A 17,886-nucleotide genomic window follows, 5' to 3' on the forward strand; every position below is an offset into this window, starting at 1 on the left:
ATAATTAAATAAATAATAAATAATGAATAAGTAAAAATTTTTAAAAAATAGCAAAAAATGAGTAAAAATGCTGACGAAATAAGTAAATAAAACGAAAAAGAAAGCTTTTAAGTGTTGATTCCATAATATAATCTTTATTTAATTATAATTACGTGTAACTTAAATTATCATGACAAAATCGTTATGTAAATTTTGCGTTGTAAAAAATAAAAGTCTGAAAAAATATTTTTATAATAGTATTTTTATAATATATTTAGTTGAGTTAAATTTAATGAGATACATCTTTATGAGATACTCTTATCATTTGAAAATACGTAATCTGTTCTTTAATTTCAAATAGTTTACTTTCACTTTATTAATACGAAATGAATTTTGCTTTTTTTAAATATCATGTTAAAAAAGAAATCTGTATTTTTTCCCCTTTTTTACCTAAATTTGAACGATATATTCGTTCTTAAATACAATTCTATTCACTAACATTTATATGTTTTATTTTTGAAATATTGTTATTTTTTCTTTTAAATTCATTATATCTTTAATTTATTTTTTATTTTATCACTAACATTTATATCTTTTATTTTTGAAATATTGTTATTTTTTTTCTTTTAAATTCATTCAAAATATCTTACGCTGTTAAAATGATTAGAAATAAAACTTTTAAGTCTGGAATGTTTAACTTAGATAATAAAAAACAATTAAGTAACTTAGATATTGAAAACAAAAGATAACTTATTTAAATTGTCTAAAGATAACTTATTTGAAATTGTAAGAGATAACTTAGATGTCAAAAATAACTAACGATAATTTAGATAACTAAAGTAACTTAGATATCTGGAATAACTAAAATATCTATAATACCTTAATACTCTTGGGTACCTAAAATGTTTAAAGCACCCTCAAAATGTGTTGCAGATTAGAGTGTACCAAGGAAAACGTTTGTGCGTTATCCACTCTGAGCAAAGTGACAACATAAACGGAAGTTTAGGAAGTAATTCTTATCATGAACGCGAAAGAAAAAAAAATTTAATATTCTTATTGTCAACTGATACTAATATTAGCCGAGACGAATTCCATAATGTTTCGCAGCTTGTCCTCTTTCTTTTATTCCAAAGATGCAAACGATAGCGACATAAATATTCTACATAGGTATCCCAGTAGGAACACCGTGGGCGTCGACCAAAGTGAAAGTGTCCCCACGTGCTCGCCTAATAGAATTCTTAAAAATATCTCACAGGTAAGAATAATGGCGAGAGAAAGTGGTATGCAGACCATTCTGGGGCAGCGGATGGACAATAGCCTCGGGCATGTTCGAAGCGATCTAATTGGACGTGCCGAGCCTTCCTAATTTAGCTTCCTTTCCTCCCTGCAACAGATTAACAAGATCGAAAAAATCTCAACCGTCTCTTTAACAAAACAAAGGAAATGGCCATTTTGTGATGTAAACAATTATAGCTGCCGCACGCAGAGGGATTTTTTTTACATTTGTCCGCGGGGGAGGTGTGGCGCTACAGGATCTCAATTGGGCCATCTGAGATTTAAAGGAAAACCCATGGGCCATTTGTAGTTTTATATAAAAGGGCGTGCGCCGCTGATACAGGCATCAAACTCACCTACTACTTCACACCCTTTAAGAAGTTTTAAGTGGTCTTAGGATCTACTCACTCATTAAAGGTAAGATGAAACTTGTGGATATACCTGAACGCTTGCATACCTACAACAACCCATGGATTAAGAAAAATACACTTTGGATAATTCGTTCGATTAATAGTGAAACCAATAATATCTTAATAGTGTTGCTCGTTCTGCAATATTTGCCAAACTATTTTGGCTAGTGCTGCAACATTTGCCTTTCGGATAAAGCTGCAATTTTTCTTTATTATTTGAATTTTGTCTGGCTCGCTTTAAACCCTATGGTTTAAGTCAGTTAGCAGCATTTGCTGAAATTAAAAAAGCAAAAATCGATTGTGAGGACAAAAAACGGTTTCAAATCAATCAGTTTTGTTTAAGACTGCAATGTTTCAAGCGAATAAAAGGTTATTTGCTTCGTCTAAAATTAATCAATTTTAATAATATTTACTGCTTTAAATTTCAACTAAAGCTTCATGATTGCGTTAAAAAAATTTAAAGAAACTGAATTAAAAAAGTCAACTTTAAAACGAATATTTTCTAAAATTTTAATTGCAAAAATTTACTTGATCTCTTAAATAAAAGTAGAAAAGCTCATTTTTTGCTTTAAAAAAAATCTTTTTACAAGGATTTAAGACTTAAATAAAATTCTCCAACCTACTTCAAACTAAAAGTATATATGAATCCGAACTTAAAGGAAAGCATAGTAAAAATAATATTCAGTAGTATATCGACCTAAAAAAAGCATATTAAACAAAAAGTATGCATAGATGAATTCTAACTATAAAGGAAAATATAATAAAAATAATTTTAGTACTATAAAACACTAAAAAGTAATCTTTAAAGATTTAATGAAATATTAGGTTTAAAATAGTTTCATAACTCATAACTCATGTAAATTCTAATAATGTAATTTACTTAAAATTATTTTAAAACAATCACATAATATAGTATTTAATTGTAATAAGAATTATTTCACTGTAGGATAATTTGCAAAAACTGGAATAAAATACTAAATACAGCATTGTAAATTGCTTAAGTCCTGAATATTTATAGTAAATTTCAAATCATAAAAAATGGTTTTAAGTATATGTTAATTCAATTTATATATTCTGCATAAAACATTAAATTTTCTGAATTTATGAAAAAGAATAGAACGCATTAAAGGACGATTAGCAATTAAATGCGAACAGCTTTCCAAATGTTGCGTAAAATGATTCATCCGGAACGGCATTTGTAGTTGAACATGAACTTGAGCTGTTTAGTTATGCAATCGTTCAATTACCTCTTTCACTTGCCTTGAAAATAAAATGTTTTTTTTTTTTACTTTATTCGCTTCAATTAAATTGCTTGCCGCTCATTTTGATGGTGTTAATCGCTATTATTTGTTACAGTTGACTTAATGCATGCATATTTTGTTTGTTTTATTAATGCATTTGCCCATGTCTTCGCTAAAATTTTCCTTAAATAGTTTATGGCCATTATTATGGATTGTTTATAAATTTAAAGAATTTTTTTTCAAAAAATCTTTTAAATTTGTAATCACTTCTTTTTTTTAAACTAATATAGCACTTGAACTATACGTATAAAAATATATAATTGGTTAACTCGTTAGCTCTAAGCATTGCAAAGTGATCAAAAACAGTCAAAGTTATCAAAAATAGCACAGTTATTCCATTCTTAGTTTTATATTCAAAGTAATATTTCAATAATTTACCGTTCCTAATATAGATTAATAATCAAAGAATTGTGTGTGCGTTAAAAATAATATTTGGTAGTTAACACTGTAAAATATCTACTTAATTAATTTAATTATGTGTTATTAATTAATTTAATTAAATTAATTATGTAAATGTTTATTATCATTTTTACCCTAGTGGCTCTTATCACATCATTTCGGTGTCATTCTCAAAACGATTTTATCTTCTATTTTTCTAAATTTAATATATTTAATATTTTTTCAAATAAAGAAAGAAAGAAATATTAATATTAATGACATAATAGTTAAAAAGTATGCGCAGCAAAAACTTCCTTTTAATTTTGTAAAATAAATAAATCTCTCGCTATTAACTTAGAAGCCGTTTGACTAACCACAAAGATTTTCTCGCTTTATACTCAATTTCAATTTGACTAAATTATTTTTTAACTGATTTTTCTAAAAAGGTATGAAAAGCTCGATAATAAAGAGCGGAATTCTATAGTTTTCTGGGAAAAGTTTAAAATGCCATTAAAATTCAACATTTTTTTTGAGTAAAATTCAAGTGTTTATTGTCTTTATGTAAGGAAAATCAACATAAATATTGTATATATAAATGCTGGAAATTATCTTAAATATTGTTCAAATTAATGACTACAACATTATAACGTATAAAGCTAAACATGAAGTATGAATAAATAATAACTGACGAACTTAGTAGAGGAACATATTTTGATAATTAAAAGCTTTAGAGTCATAATTAACAAACTGTTAGAAAAATGCTTTTTTTTCCAATGAAATGCCTTTTATTAATTTTAGTTCAATATTTATGGTGCCCCAACATTTTTAAACAACGAGTTTACAAAATGCCCCGTAACATTTTTTTCCACTAAGCTTTACAATTAGCCATTAACAAAAACTGAAGAGTTTAGCAGAAAAGCATGTTTAATGATATTTTATTGAATTCGGGAAAAATCCTCTTAAAAACATATAAATATATTAGAAAGTTGTTAAAAATAATTTCTTTTGCATTAAAATTCTCATTGTCGGCTAAATAAATTTTTGTTCCTTACTCACAGCCGACCATAACACTTTCTGATATAAAGATATTTATGTGGTTTCAAAATGAAATTAAAACAAATTCCTCCCTTTTGCTTTATAACAAGTTATTAACTAAATAATAACTAAAGAGCTTAGAGCAAAAGCATGTTGAGTGACATTTCTTTGAATTTGGGAAAACCATCTTTAGAATGTAAAAAATTATCAGGAAACTGTTGACATAACATATTTTTACATTCAAATTTCTCATACTGGGCAGTATAAATTTTTGCTCATATAGATGGATGTTTGAGTGATATCAAAATGTTACTTAACGTGCACTTCCACTAAATTTTACAATTAGTATTAATGTCTGTAACTTTCGAGGGAAAATAATGCTATCATTTATATTAAGATCTTGCAGGAAAATTTAAATAAACAGTTGAAAGAATCGCAATTAAACTTTCCAATTCGGTACATAAAACTGTCTCAAAATGAACTAATTACTAACAACGTGTCATTTATTTCGTTTATATCGTTTATTTTGACAACTAATGACTGTTTCAGAGTTAAGGGAAAAAAATATTAGAAAAGCTAATTGTAAACCGTCATAAAAATAACCAGCAATTAATCCTCACTCCAATTACGCTAATTAAACACCAAACAGAAAAACTTGTTTATTTCATTTTATTATCACAATACATGACTTCCTTAGGAAGTAATTCTTNCGTCGTGATAAGGATTTAAAAGGAAGAAGTAAAAATATCCTAAAAACGAAAGAGAGAGTGTTATAAAGATGGAGGAAGTAAAACACCATCATCCGACCTAAAAAAATAACTTTTACTTTCCTTGTCCAGAAGATATCTTTAGAAAAAAAAAAAGATCTTTGTTCTAGATCTTCCAATAGAAAGGGAAAGGAACACTTAAGGCGTAGAACCAGTTGTGGCGTAACTGTGCTGTCTGGTTTCAAGCTTTGGCGTCGTCCTATTGATTATTACGACATGAATTGTTTTAAATTTTTAATTATAAATTTTTGGTGTCGACTTATAAATTATTAAGGCATATTTTATTTTTAATTCCCTGTTGCTAGTATTTGCTTTCGCCTTATAGATTATTATGAATCAATTTATTTTACATTCTAAATTGTAAATAAATTTGATACAATTTATTACTTTTCTATAATTACTTTTAAAGAATTTACAAGTAAGTGTTATGTCAAAATACTATCATAAATAAAAAGTTAACGTATACTTACGTTTAACTTCAGCAAGTTAATGTGTTAAATTAAAAAATTAGTGCAAAAACTTTAATTTTACTAACTTTAATTACAATTAGTATTACATTTTTATTAAACGCATAAAAATTGTTAAACAATTAAACTTTTGTAACATAAAAATTAAAAAGACTAAATTCAGTGACTTGACAGCCCATAGAGGGCCAAGACCTACTATGAAAATTAAAACAATAAAAATTTTATAAATGCTTAAAACTAGTAATTATTTTTGCAGAAATTTAATTTTCTTTCCTTCGTTTGAAAATATATATTATTATATACAATAATAAATTCACATAGTGGTAATCTAAAAATATTAAAAAAACGTCTTGTAATAGATATTTTAACTTATTCAAATAAAATAATCCTTCCATTTACTTCTTTTAATGGAATAATGTTTTTAATGGAACGTATACTGATAAAGCTATAAATATATATTATTTTAACAAATATATAGACTTTTAAAAACTAGTTTAATCAGAAAATAGGTTTTGAGACAATTATTCGAAATTTTTCTTTTGAACAGATTTGACTAACTCTTGACCCTAAAGCAATCGCAAATTGCTTTGATCTACTTTCAAGTTTAATTTAAAGACTATTGCCCTTTTACGAAAGAAAAATATTAAAAACTGGTTTAATTATTTCTTACGAAAAAACGAAATTACCACCCAACCAAACTTAATAAAAGTTAATAAATTAAAATGAAAATTCCTTAAATGAAATTAGTATATTAAGTATTTTTAAATAATAGTTCGCAGTTATGAAATGTGGTTAAAAAAACACTCTAGAAAAAAAATGCTATTTCTTGCAGAGAAGGATGAAACCCTTTTGACAAACCTTAATTATTTTACGATTATTGTTTTTTTTCCTTTAAATATAAACAATTAACTTATGTAATAATAGCTTTCAAACACTAATTAATAGATGATTAAATAAATTAATAAATGGATAAAATAATGGAAATGATTTATAAATGGATAAATTAATAAATGATTGGTGGTTTGGCAGCTTTCAAGGCGAACTAAACGAAATATAAATTTTAATGTCCAAAAAAAAAGCATTACTTCTTCATAGGCGCTGCATTATTGTAAAATCTAGTTTTTTTTAAATTTTATTAAAAATTTACTGTTTTGTTCTATTCTATTAATATTTATTTGAATTTATTTTAATTGCAGAACTTTAATAATTTAATACTGTCAACACATTCAATTATTAATGGAGTACTTTCGTTTATTTCGTAATTAGAGAATATAGAAGTTTTCCGATTATGAGCAATTTTGTATTATGTACTCATGTATGTAATACAAAAAACTAATAACTTCTCCAATAACTCTTATAACTTCTAATGTGTGAAGCATGGCTATTTTCTTTCAGATTAATATCTATAAGTACTTAATTATTTTTTATTGTTTAATTTCTAATGTATAATATATAAACTTCTACTCTTAATATATAGTATAATATATTTGTGCAAATCTTTATGAGCTACTATCAATTTTATAGCTCAATCGACACAATATGACCAAGCAGGAAAAAAGCAAATTGTAATACAATCTCACTATATATCATTAACACCTTTCATGACATCTACAAATTTTTCCTCATTAAGTTATATTTTTTTCATAATTTTCTTGTTTACCGTCGATGTTAAATGCCCTTTTGTCTTTTCAGATTAAGATGGCCAGTTGTAAATTTCTGTGCTTAGCCTTAACCGTAGTGTTGCTTGGATCTACGATTTTCCCACCCTTTGTAGCTGCTGGCGGTGGATTGAGATACAAGAAACTTTTGGCTGCTTACTTGATCGCCAAAGCCATCAAGCCTAGATTTGTGCCAATCCCATTGCCTCTTCCATTCCCAATCAAATTGGGAAAAGACAGCCACGTTAAATACCCGTAAGTATCATCATCTTTTTCCCACCTTATAGTTTAAACTAATTTTAAATAATTAAAATTCTGCTGCCTCTAATTCAGTTAACAATTCTCAATTAACTGCCTCTAATTCAGGAATCAATTTTAAACCAATTCATCTTCGAATTAAAGGCAGGCCCAAACTTATGTGGTTTGACTGCATTGATGAGGTTTTTAACCAATTGCAATACGAGAACATAATGGAAGAAGATTCTTAAGAAGGCTTTGGATTCCAAAGGGCAGTCAGTTAAATGAAGAAGAAGAAAATTGAATCTTATACACATTATTTTTGCAAAACATTAAATTAGTTTCTTTTTTGTAGCTATCCTCTGCGCTTCGTCGAAATCATAATAATTCAAGTTTATTAAATTTAGAATCAAATCTCAACGTTTAAATGTCGCTATTATATTAAGTACAAAAAATGAAACCTACTAGATAATTTGACAGTTTATGAAAATATTTGCGAAATCAAATTTTTTCTTTCACAATTTTGAAAAAATCCAGAATGTATTCATAGAATTTCAGTCGTTTTTATTACAGTGTATTGGTTACTTTGCAAACATCTAAATTTAACAGATAAATATCACTTCACGCTTTTTCTTATTTAAAATTGGCCAATATAGAAACAATAGTAATAATAATATAGTAGTAATAATAAGTATAGAAGTAATAATAAAAATATTCCCGCGTTAAAGGTTATTACATTTTATATTTAAAGAATTAGTGTTGTAAAACACATTACACTCATTTCCAACCTTTCACTCATTTAATAATAAAAAGATAAAAGTTCTGTCCAAAGTATACCCTCTTTAAGGATTAATATATTCCATATTAAAATTATTATTAAAAGAGTTTCTGTTGTAAAACACAGTACACTCATTTCTAACCTTTCACTCATTTAATAATAATAAGATAAAAATGCAGTCTAAAATATTTCCTCGTTAAGGATTAATAAATTTCATATTAAAATTATTATTAAGACAATTAGTGTTGTAAAACACATTTCACTCATTTCTTACCCTTTACTCATTTAATAATAATAAGATAAAAATGTGGTCTAAAATACTCCTTCGTTAAGGATTGGTAAATTTTATATTTAAAAAAAATATTGGTGTTGTACACTCTTTTCTTCCCTTTCAATCATTTAATAATAATGAGTTGAAGTGCAATCTAAAATATACTCCAGTTAAGGATTAATATATTTTATATTAAAATTATTATTTAAAAAAATTTGCGTTGTAAAACACATAACACTCATTTCTTACCTTTCACTCATTTAATAATAATAAAATAAAAATGTAATCTAAAATATTATTTCGTTAAGGGTTGGTAAATTTTATATTAAAAAAAATATTGGTGTTGTATACTCTTTTCTTTCATTTCATTCATTTAATAATAATAAGATAAAAGTGCAATCTGAAATAAACCTTTGTTAAGGATTAATATATTTCATATTAAAATTATTATTAAAAAAAATTTGTGTTGTAAAACACATTACACTCATTTCTTACCTTTCACTCATTTAGTAATAATAAGACAAAAATGTAGTCTAAAGTAATCCCTCGTTAAGGGTTGGTTAATTTTATATTAAAAAATATTAGTGTTGCACAGTATACTTATTTTTTTCATTTCACTCATTTAATAATAATACCAATATTTTTTTTCCACCAACAGTGTCCACAGCCACAGTGCATCTGCCCATGCTCAACTGATCCATCATGACCCATACCAAGGAGGACATGGTGGATATGGAGGTGGAGAAGCTTACTGGTAATCTATCACCTGAAATTCTAGCTCACTATTAGTTTGCGGTGGCAGAGGTTGGTTTCCATTCGAATGGAGAAGAATCGTCTCTCACCAAATGTCACAAAAAAAAACTGTAAATAATTTCGTTTTTTCAATTTTTACCTGTACCTCATCCTTGTCAGCGTCTCCTACAGTCATCATATGCGCTAATACATACCCTGTACATATACGTAGCTACGTTTTTATTATTATTTTATTGATCAATAAAGTAACAATATTTTTTTAATTTAATGTCTTGGGATTTATTTTTTAATTGATTTATTTCGATTTACGCACGAATTCCAAATAACTAATGAATTTTTCTCAGAGTTTCAAAACATCTCTGATTGATGTTTTGCTCGAATGAATAGAATAACTAAAGAATAGAGTAAATAAAAATAAAGGAAGAAAATAACCCAATATTACTGTTCGCAAATATAACTGTGAAGTATAGCATGCTGAATGCTAATATTTTAAATAGGATTCCATAACAGGTCTCAATAATTCTTTGCCTAAAATATANGAATAGAATAAATAAAGAATAGAATAAATAAAGAATAGAATAAATAAAGAATAGAATAAATAAAGAATAGAGTAAATAAAGAATAGAATAATGTAACTGTAAATATAACTGTTCATTAGTATAGCAGGCAGAATATTAATATTTTAAATCGGATTCCATAACAACTTTAAACTATTTTTTGCTCATACAATTATGTAAATAAAGAAAATAGCCAAATATTACTGTTCATAAACACAAATTATAATTAATGCTATAAATATAACTATTCATAAATAGAACTTTTACAAATAGAATAATTTTTTTCTCAGATTAATAATTCAGATCAAGACTAAATAGCACTGTTAATTAATAGAACTAGCAATGAATGTTACAATAATTACAACAAGTAACTTATTCATTTTGCATAAGACTTCCTAACTGTTCGATTTTTTACTCAGATTAGGTATTTAAGTAAGGAAATAATTAAATACTACTATTCATAAACATAACAAAGAAATAATTTATTGATGAAAAAGAAACTAAAAACTCTACTTGAATTATACGAGTTTCTTATTTTTTTTAAAAATAGTTAGGCAATATCTTTAATGTAGCAATATGACTAAAGCAGATTAATCAATAGCGATAAATTTTCATTCATATACATGATTTAAAACTTACTCCTATTTTATACCGATTCATGAAAATAACTATATTTATAAACAATAATTTGTGTTAGATTATAGATAATATTTTCCAAATATGATACAATTAAAAACAAAAAATAATATAATATGAGTTCAAAAATTATAGAATTAAAATTAATGTAATTTTAAAAAAAAAAAGTTAAATTCACATATTAAATAGCTTAAAATTGAATATAATGTAATATAATTAAAATTTTCGATGCAAAGTAATTTAAAATGTAACATATAATATGATACTAATTCAAATATAATGTATAATATGATTCTAATTCAAATATAGCATAATTCAAATATAATAAATTTAATTCAAATGTAATTTTAATCAAATATGATAGAATTGAAATAAAATATGACTGAAGGAAAATATAACTGAAATAAAATATAATTCAAATGTAATTTATTAAAATTAATAAGTGAAATTTAGTTCTTTTTGCAACATTCTTTCAGAATTACATTGTACAATTGCAAACTCTTAATTGGATATGTAAAATTAAAAACAAATATTTTAAATCAATGAAAAACAAATTCTAAACATGTTCCCGTTATTAACAACATCACATTATCTCTAATCTTTTCATACCATTATTGATTGTTAGTAGAAAAGTGATACAAAATTCTAAACTATTTTTTTCGATTTTAAAAACTTGGAGCATCCCTTATATTTATGTATTGAAACTAATAAACTAGTATAGTTTTCAGAATTTTGGATTTATCTAATATATATCAACTATTCGTTGAGCTATTCGTTATTTTAAATGCTAACATTTTGCATTAAAAATCAACACATTGAGGTTAACTAATAAATTTTTGACATTTATATTTATTGAAAAATGAATATTCTGATATAAGAGAACATTCATCAGTTTAAACCTTCGATTTTCACTAGTTTTACTGTTCGAAATAAGGATGAAAATGGCATTGCAATATTGCTTTAAAAAGCTTTTAAAATATCCAGATCCCTTCAATCAAAGCTAAACATAGCTACATGTTTTGCAACTACCTAGACATTTTTACAAACAAGCATAAATATAAAAATAACTGGGTTATTTATAATCAAGCACAAGCATAGAATATGCATTTCGTTTTCTGCTCTTCAATTTTAGCGGAAATATTAAGGTTACTTTTGTTTCCAAGAATTTAATCTTAATGATTTCTGCTTTAAAATGCTTGCTAATGTTCCCAAATGTAAAGTTCCTAAAAAAAACATTTGTTCAAACATTTGTTTGCAAACATCTTTTAATACTTGATCACATTTGACAAGTTGAATAGAAGAAAATCTAAGCATATTTATAAATCAAGACGGAGTTGTGGTGATGAAGAAATTAATCTTGAGATCATCAAGTCAAGAAAATTAAACTGAAATAGGAATTACTTCCGAAGACTCTGTTGAACTCTTTATGTAGCCAGAATCTTCATGAAGTCAGATCCTTGGATGATTCTTAATTGGAACAACTTATGAATTCTCTTTAAAAATTCCAACGAAACAGATATCTTTATTAAACTTCAAAGAAACACACCACAGTGCAAAAGTTTGTATGCCATGCCATTCCAGGAGCAGCCATATTAAACTAGAACAACGAGTATAACGACTTTCTGTTCAGTGAGATTACTTAAAGACAATTAATATTTTGACAATTAATTATAACCAAGAGATCAGATGCATATTCTTTTGCTATGAGCTTTACAAGATCTTTCAAGTCAGCAAAATGTTTGTAATTTTCAACTATATACGAGGGGGGAATCTGAAAATAATTTTATCCAAAAACGTTTGCCGCGGAAAATTAAACAGCAATGAAGTGAACAAGACACTGGTTGAGAGTGAAAGAGGCTCAGATACCAATAGGCATCTTTTAACCATGATCAAGCCAATGACACTATCGCAGTGCCTGAGCCATTCAATCTGGCCCCAGAGTTTTGTTTCTGGACTTTTTGGATGTCGGGACCATCAATGCTATGCGGTCTTTTTTCAGACACTCAAAATTAAGGAAAGCTATACCGAAAAAGAGGTCTGACATTCACATTCGGCGCTCTGTTGTTGGATGACAACGTGACAATCGACGATGGCATGACAAAATCATATTGCAACTCTTGGGTCAAGGTACCTTTTGTCCATCCGCCATATATTCCTAATTTCTCATCCAGTGACTTTCGTCCATTTCCACCTGAGAAGAAGAATCTTGGATGAAGGCAATGAAAATTTTAAGCAATGCTGAAGTCACACAAGCAGTTCGATGTTTATTCCGTATACAGTCGCAACGTACTTAAAATTTATGCGGAAAAATTAAATTACGCCTTATCTTTAATGTCATAATATTTTTGCCATCCATGCACAACTCTGTACACAGTCTTCAGATGAAACTTGTTTTCGAGTTCCTCTTCACATTATGATGCATTATAAATACTTTCACATAGTGTAATACATAATCATAAATTTTTTACACAAGTTTTTTTTAAATTCGCGATTGCAACGAACTATAGAGGGCGTTATTGTATGAGACAAATTCATGCGATTTCCATATGAACAGTCATTCAGTTGCTCTGGAGACGTTTTTAATGCAGCGAGTAGCATTGTAACGTTCTTTCTTTATTGTGGCTTATTAAATTTAAGAAAGAAAAATCTTTAATATTATTTCTTATGTAAACGAAAACAAAATGGTATCTCTTTTTTTAGAGAAGGAGCATCCAAAGCACATCGGGAAAATAGTTGCAAATAAACAGAAAAAAAAATATGTATCTTCTTATTAGAGTTAAAACATAATGTCAGGGAAATCATTTTACTAAATTTAATGATATAACATGAAAGGCCAATTTAAACTTTATTTTCCAAAGTTTTATGTATCATATTACTTCAAAAAGTATACATAAGCCCATAATTTTTTATCATTTAGTTTTGCGAAAAAAGTTTTTTGACAACAATTTTTATCAAAAAATTTTAAGTTTCAATAAAAATCATTATTTAAAAACTAAAAAACAGCAAAATAAAAAATGCCTAAGAAAAAAAACAATTCTAAAAATTTCTCAAATTAAAATAAAAAATCTTTCATGTCTTTTTTTATTCTTAAGCGGACGTAGAAAACCATTCTATTAAGAACTAACGTCAAATTAGAAAAAAAAAATTTTACAAGTAAATTTTTTATTATAAAAATCATAACACTTACCTGATTTATAAATCTGGAGAACTCCAAAATGATATGTTATTCATTAGAAATCTTTATTCTCAAATAATATATATGTTACCGTTAAAGTATGAAATCCGTTATTTTATTGAATACCTAGTTATTCCATGAAATAACTGATCATGTCAGTTAAAGTGTAAAACTCTCTTGTATTTCATGGTTTAACTAGTTATTTCATAGAATAACGATCTGCAGCCCGTTAAAGTGTAAAATAATCTATATCATATATCTCGCATGACAAATACATTTACCTTCCATCCCTACTGCATTTATCTATTTTAGCTATCATCATAAAAATAACCGAAGAAGGATTTTTCCACTTGGGCACAAGAAACGGCCGCATAAAACAATTATATTCTCGATTCCAGTTCAGCGAGCAAAAATGAATTAAAATCGAAGAAGTACCGGATATGGAAATATCGCTCCGGTCAGTTGCTACAGCTCAAAGTTTAGGTATTGGTCAGAGATTTAAAAAATGTTCGTGTAAAACCCAGTGTGTCAGCAAAAAATGATTTTGTTTTAGAAATAATGTTCTTTGTAATTCCAAGTGTCATTTTAGTAATCCTTGTTGTAACAAATGATTTTATGGTACATTTCCATAAATACTATTTATACGCTGCATAAATTAGATAAATTGCTTCTTTTTCATTTTAATTGTCTATCATTAGTTTATTTATAGAATATCTAGGTATTTCATTTTAGATAAATTGTTTATCTTACACTTTAACTGTCTCTCATTAGTTAATTTATAGAATACCTAGTTATTTCATAGAATAACTAGTTAAAGTGTCAAATTAATTACATATTACACACTTTAACGGACACGATCAGTTATTTCAAGGAATAGCTAGGTATTCTATGAAATAACTGCATTATATACTTTAACGGTAACATGTACATAGATTATCCCTTCGTTACTTTAAGATGACATACCACATAATAAAATTTTATAATTGCAAAATCTCGATATGAATTTCAATATGTGACTTAAAAACAGAAACTGAATTCTATTTGAAATTTATCATTCAAAATTAAAAAGTACTTACCAAGAAAACGATAAAAATTTATTAATAATCAGCACAAATGACACTATTTCAAGTAATTCGGATGATTCTTTGATGTTGTTTTTCGAATTATATAGCCACGAAGGCAAACAGAAAGTACTTGATTTTAGTAGCTAATGGCTTCATACATTGCTTGCTTTTAACAATGAAAGAACTATTTGGAATGGCATATATATATGAAATGACTCTTTTCTCATTTTTTTGCTATAATTATAATGGTATTGAATTAAGTATTATGGTATTGAACTAATTGAAAAAAGAAAGTAGTTTGTAATTTCCGATGCACATTTTGTAAGATGCACATTTTGCTTGTGTACAAATGACCCCAATTCTAAAGGATTCATTCGTGACCTTTCTAGTTGTACCGATAGTTTTGCCATTACGTAAAGTTAATATATAGGTCTTGCCATATTTTTGTCCAAACCATGCACTTCCTAAGGATAAAATAATCAGCAAACAAAAGTAAAATGTGTTAGAATTATTATATTTTCTATCAATTCTTATTGGTGAACATGATATTTATCAAGATATGTTTTATTTAAATTATTCTATTTTTTACTGAACTGCCAATGATGTTTTTTTAAATAGTGAAAATCAAATAATTTATTTATAAATAAGTTGCGACTTTTTAGTTTTTAATTGGGCATTGTGATCAATGGTTTAAATGTAAATATATATTCCAATACAAAAATAGGAACACTTTTAACACGAAAGCAGTGCGAATATCAGATGTTATTGAGTTAATTTTGTTTTAATGCAACATTAAGTGACATAAAAACATGTTGTAACATATTCTACGCAAAAAATTATTACTAATTGAATAGAAAATTTAGAATGTTAAATTACCTCTTTACCTTTACAGACTTGCTGCCTTGAAGAATTTTCTGTGGAGAACTTGATTATATAGTTCTCACAACTAACGGGTAGTATTTGTTCTCACGTTTCTATTCCATTTTGCTTCCAAAAATTTAATTAATTCTGCTACTTAATTTTTTTATGCTAAGTTGGTAGTCATCATTAATATCCTTTCTTTGTTTAAGTCTACCGGAATTTCAAAACAAGGAAAATATTTTGAGTAGCTTGTTCTAAAAACCTCTTTTTCGTTAAATTTAATTGTAATTATCAAAAAATATTTAGAATTCCAACTTTGCCTCATGTTTTGTTAACATTCTTTACTGGTATTACTGAATTATTCAAAACTAATGCACATCTAAATATTTATAGCGCTTTTTAGGACTTTCACAAGTCATAAAATAATTTAATAGGAGCAATGAAAAGGTGCAAACACCAATCATTTAATTTATTTGTGACCACCGCTTATGTTATTTTATAAGAAAAATGTAACTATAAAACAATTTGTCTTGCCTAATCTCTAAAAATGTAAGTGGTTTCGTAAAATAAGAAATTCCTGATAGTATTTACTCGACTTTATACTTATTCTTAACTATTTCTAAATCCCGTAAAATTCCTGGTTGTTTCAAACAATCTTGATCTAATGTTTCGCAGAAACACAGAGCATGGATCTATAAATTGACTTATCAGTGCCTTTTGGACAAACTTAAATATTATTAGTAATCTTTCTAAGAGAGCATTAGATTACAATTTTAAAAAAAAATCATTTCTGTTATAGTTTTAGAGAGTTATAGAGAGTCTGTTATAGAGAGTTTTAAATTGAAAAGGAAAAGCAGTTAGTTTTCGAGTGTTTCTATTTTTAGAAACTTTACTACCAGAACGCAAAACCTATTCATTTGAAAATTTAAACATTAAACAAAGAATATATTATCTTCTTAATGTCCTCCAGAATTACGTTTTCCTCTATATTTACATTTCCTAGGTTATAAATTTCTACTTGAACCCTATGGCATCAATTGAGAACTCTTCATGAATTAATTTCGAATAAATCAAAAGTGTTGGTAAAAATATGTGCGATAAACCTATTTCAGAGAGAGATAATCGATTGATAATTACCACGACGTATAAATGATAATTAAAAGGAGGGCATCAAATTTAATTTGGTAACTAAACAATAAAATAAAAAAACAATCATAGTTAATCAAGCACTTTTAATCTCAAATGGAATAATTTTACATTTTCAAAAAGTCGAATTATTCAATAACTTTCTCAAGTTAACCAATTACACTACTTTAAAAATTTCCCAACATATAGTGTTTACTCTAATTGAATTTCTGACATCTTGTAGGTGCCTTCAGACCTTTGAAAATAATAGCATAAAATAAAATTATACGGCACAGCATATAATATCATAAAAATATAAGGCGTAGTCTTAATAAAATAATATTTATTGAAAATATGTGTTTACGCACCTTTGGCAGAACTTAAAGCACAGATTTAGATTAGTTAAAGTTAGCATTTAGCTGGTGTTATAAAACTAAACTTTAATGGGGCACTTTGGGATAAAAATCTAAACTTTTTACCTTTGTTAATGCATGATGTGAATATTTTTGGGATTGTTAGACATTGGGACACTTTCTATTCCATCTCTGAGAGTTGTACTGGGAGAAAATATTTTTCCCCAAGTACCAAGGATGATCAGGTGGAACTCTGCAAGGTGCATTTAGCTTTGAATGAGGAGGAGAGTCTAAGAAATAATAGTTAATAAATTCGAAATATAAAAGCTTCATTTGTATATAGTACAATTTTTTACTTATACTTTTCTACGCGACTGATATTGCTACCTAGACAAGTGAGGCATTGTCAACTTGTTTGTACTTATGTACTTTTTTGTACAATAAAAATCTAAATTAGATCAATAATATTGATACATTAGAAGCAATAATGGTTTTATGTATGAAACAGAGTTCTTACTACCCATCATAAAATTTGAATAGCCGTAGTAAATCTACGCTAATGCTCGTAGCAATTTCTTAGTTTAAAAACATCCATTTAAAATTAACAGATCATGCTGAAAACAATTATCATATAGATACGCTTTCTTTAAATATACTTTTGCCATTTAAAGAAAACGTATCTTATACAGTTGTAGTCTCATATGTGGAAAAAGTTAATATGTTGTTTTTGTCATTAATGTTTTGTGTTATGTTTCATCTCTTATTTTTGCTGACACTTTTTAAAATTCTTACGGTTCGTGAAAACC

The 17,886-nt window shown here is 26.8% G+C and overlaps 1 protein-coding gene across 1 annotated transcript; it reads left to right on the forward strand.

Moving 5' to 3' along the window:
• Nucleotides 1–1,440: 1,440 nt before the first annotated feature.
• On the forward strand, nt 1,441–9,572 carry LOC107454069 (uncharacterized). Its single transcript, XM_043055606.2, has 3 exons — nt 1,441–1,671; nt 7,305–7,525; nt 9,215–9,572. The coding sequence occupies exons 2-3, from the start codon at nt 7,311–7,313 to the stop codon at nt 9,312–9,314; spliced, it is 315 nt and encodes a 104-aa protein (XP_042911540.1). The 5' UTR covers nt 1,441–1,671; nt 7,305–7,310; the 3' UTR covers nt 9,315–9,572.
• Nucleotides 9,573–17,886: the final 8,314 nt, after the last annotated feature.

The sequence above is a fragment of the Parasteatoda tepidariorum genome, chromosome 2, assembly GCF_043381705.1.
Source record: "Parasteatoda tepidariorum isolate YZ-2023 chromosome 2, CAS_Ptep_4.0, whole genome shotgun sequence".
NCBI classification, from domain to species: domain Eukaryota; kingdom Metazoa; phylum Arthropoda; class Arachnida; order Araneae; family Theridiidae; genus Parasteatoda; species Parasteatoda tepidariorum.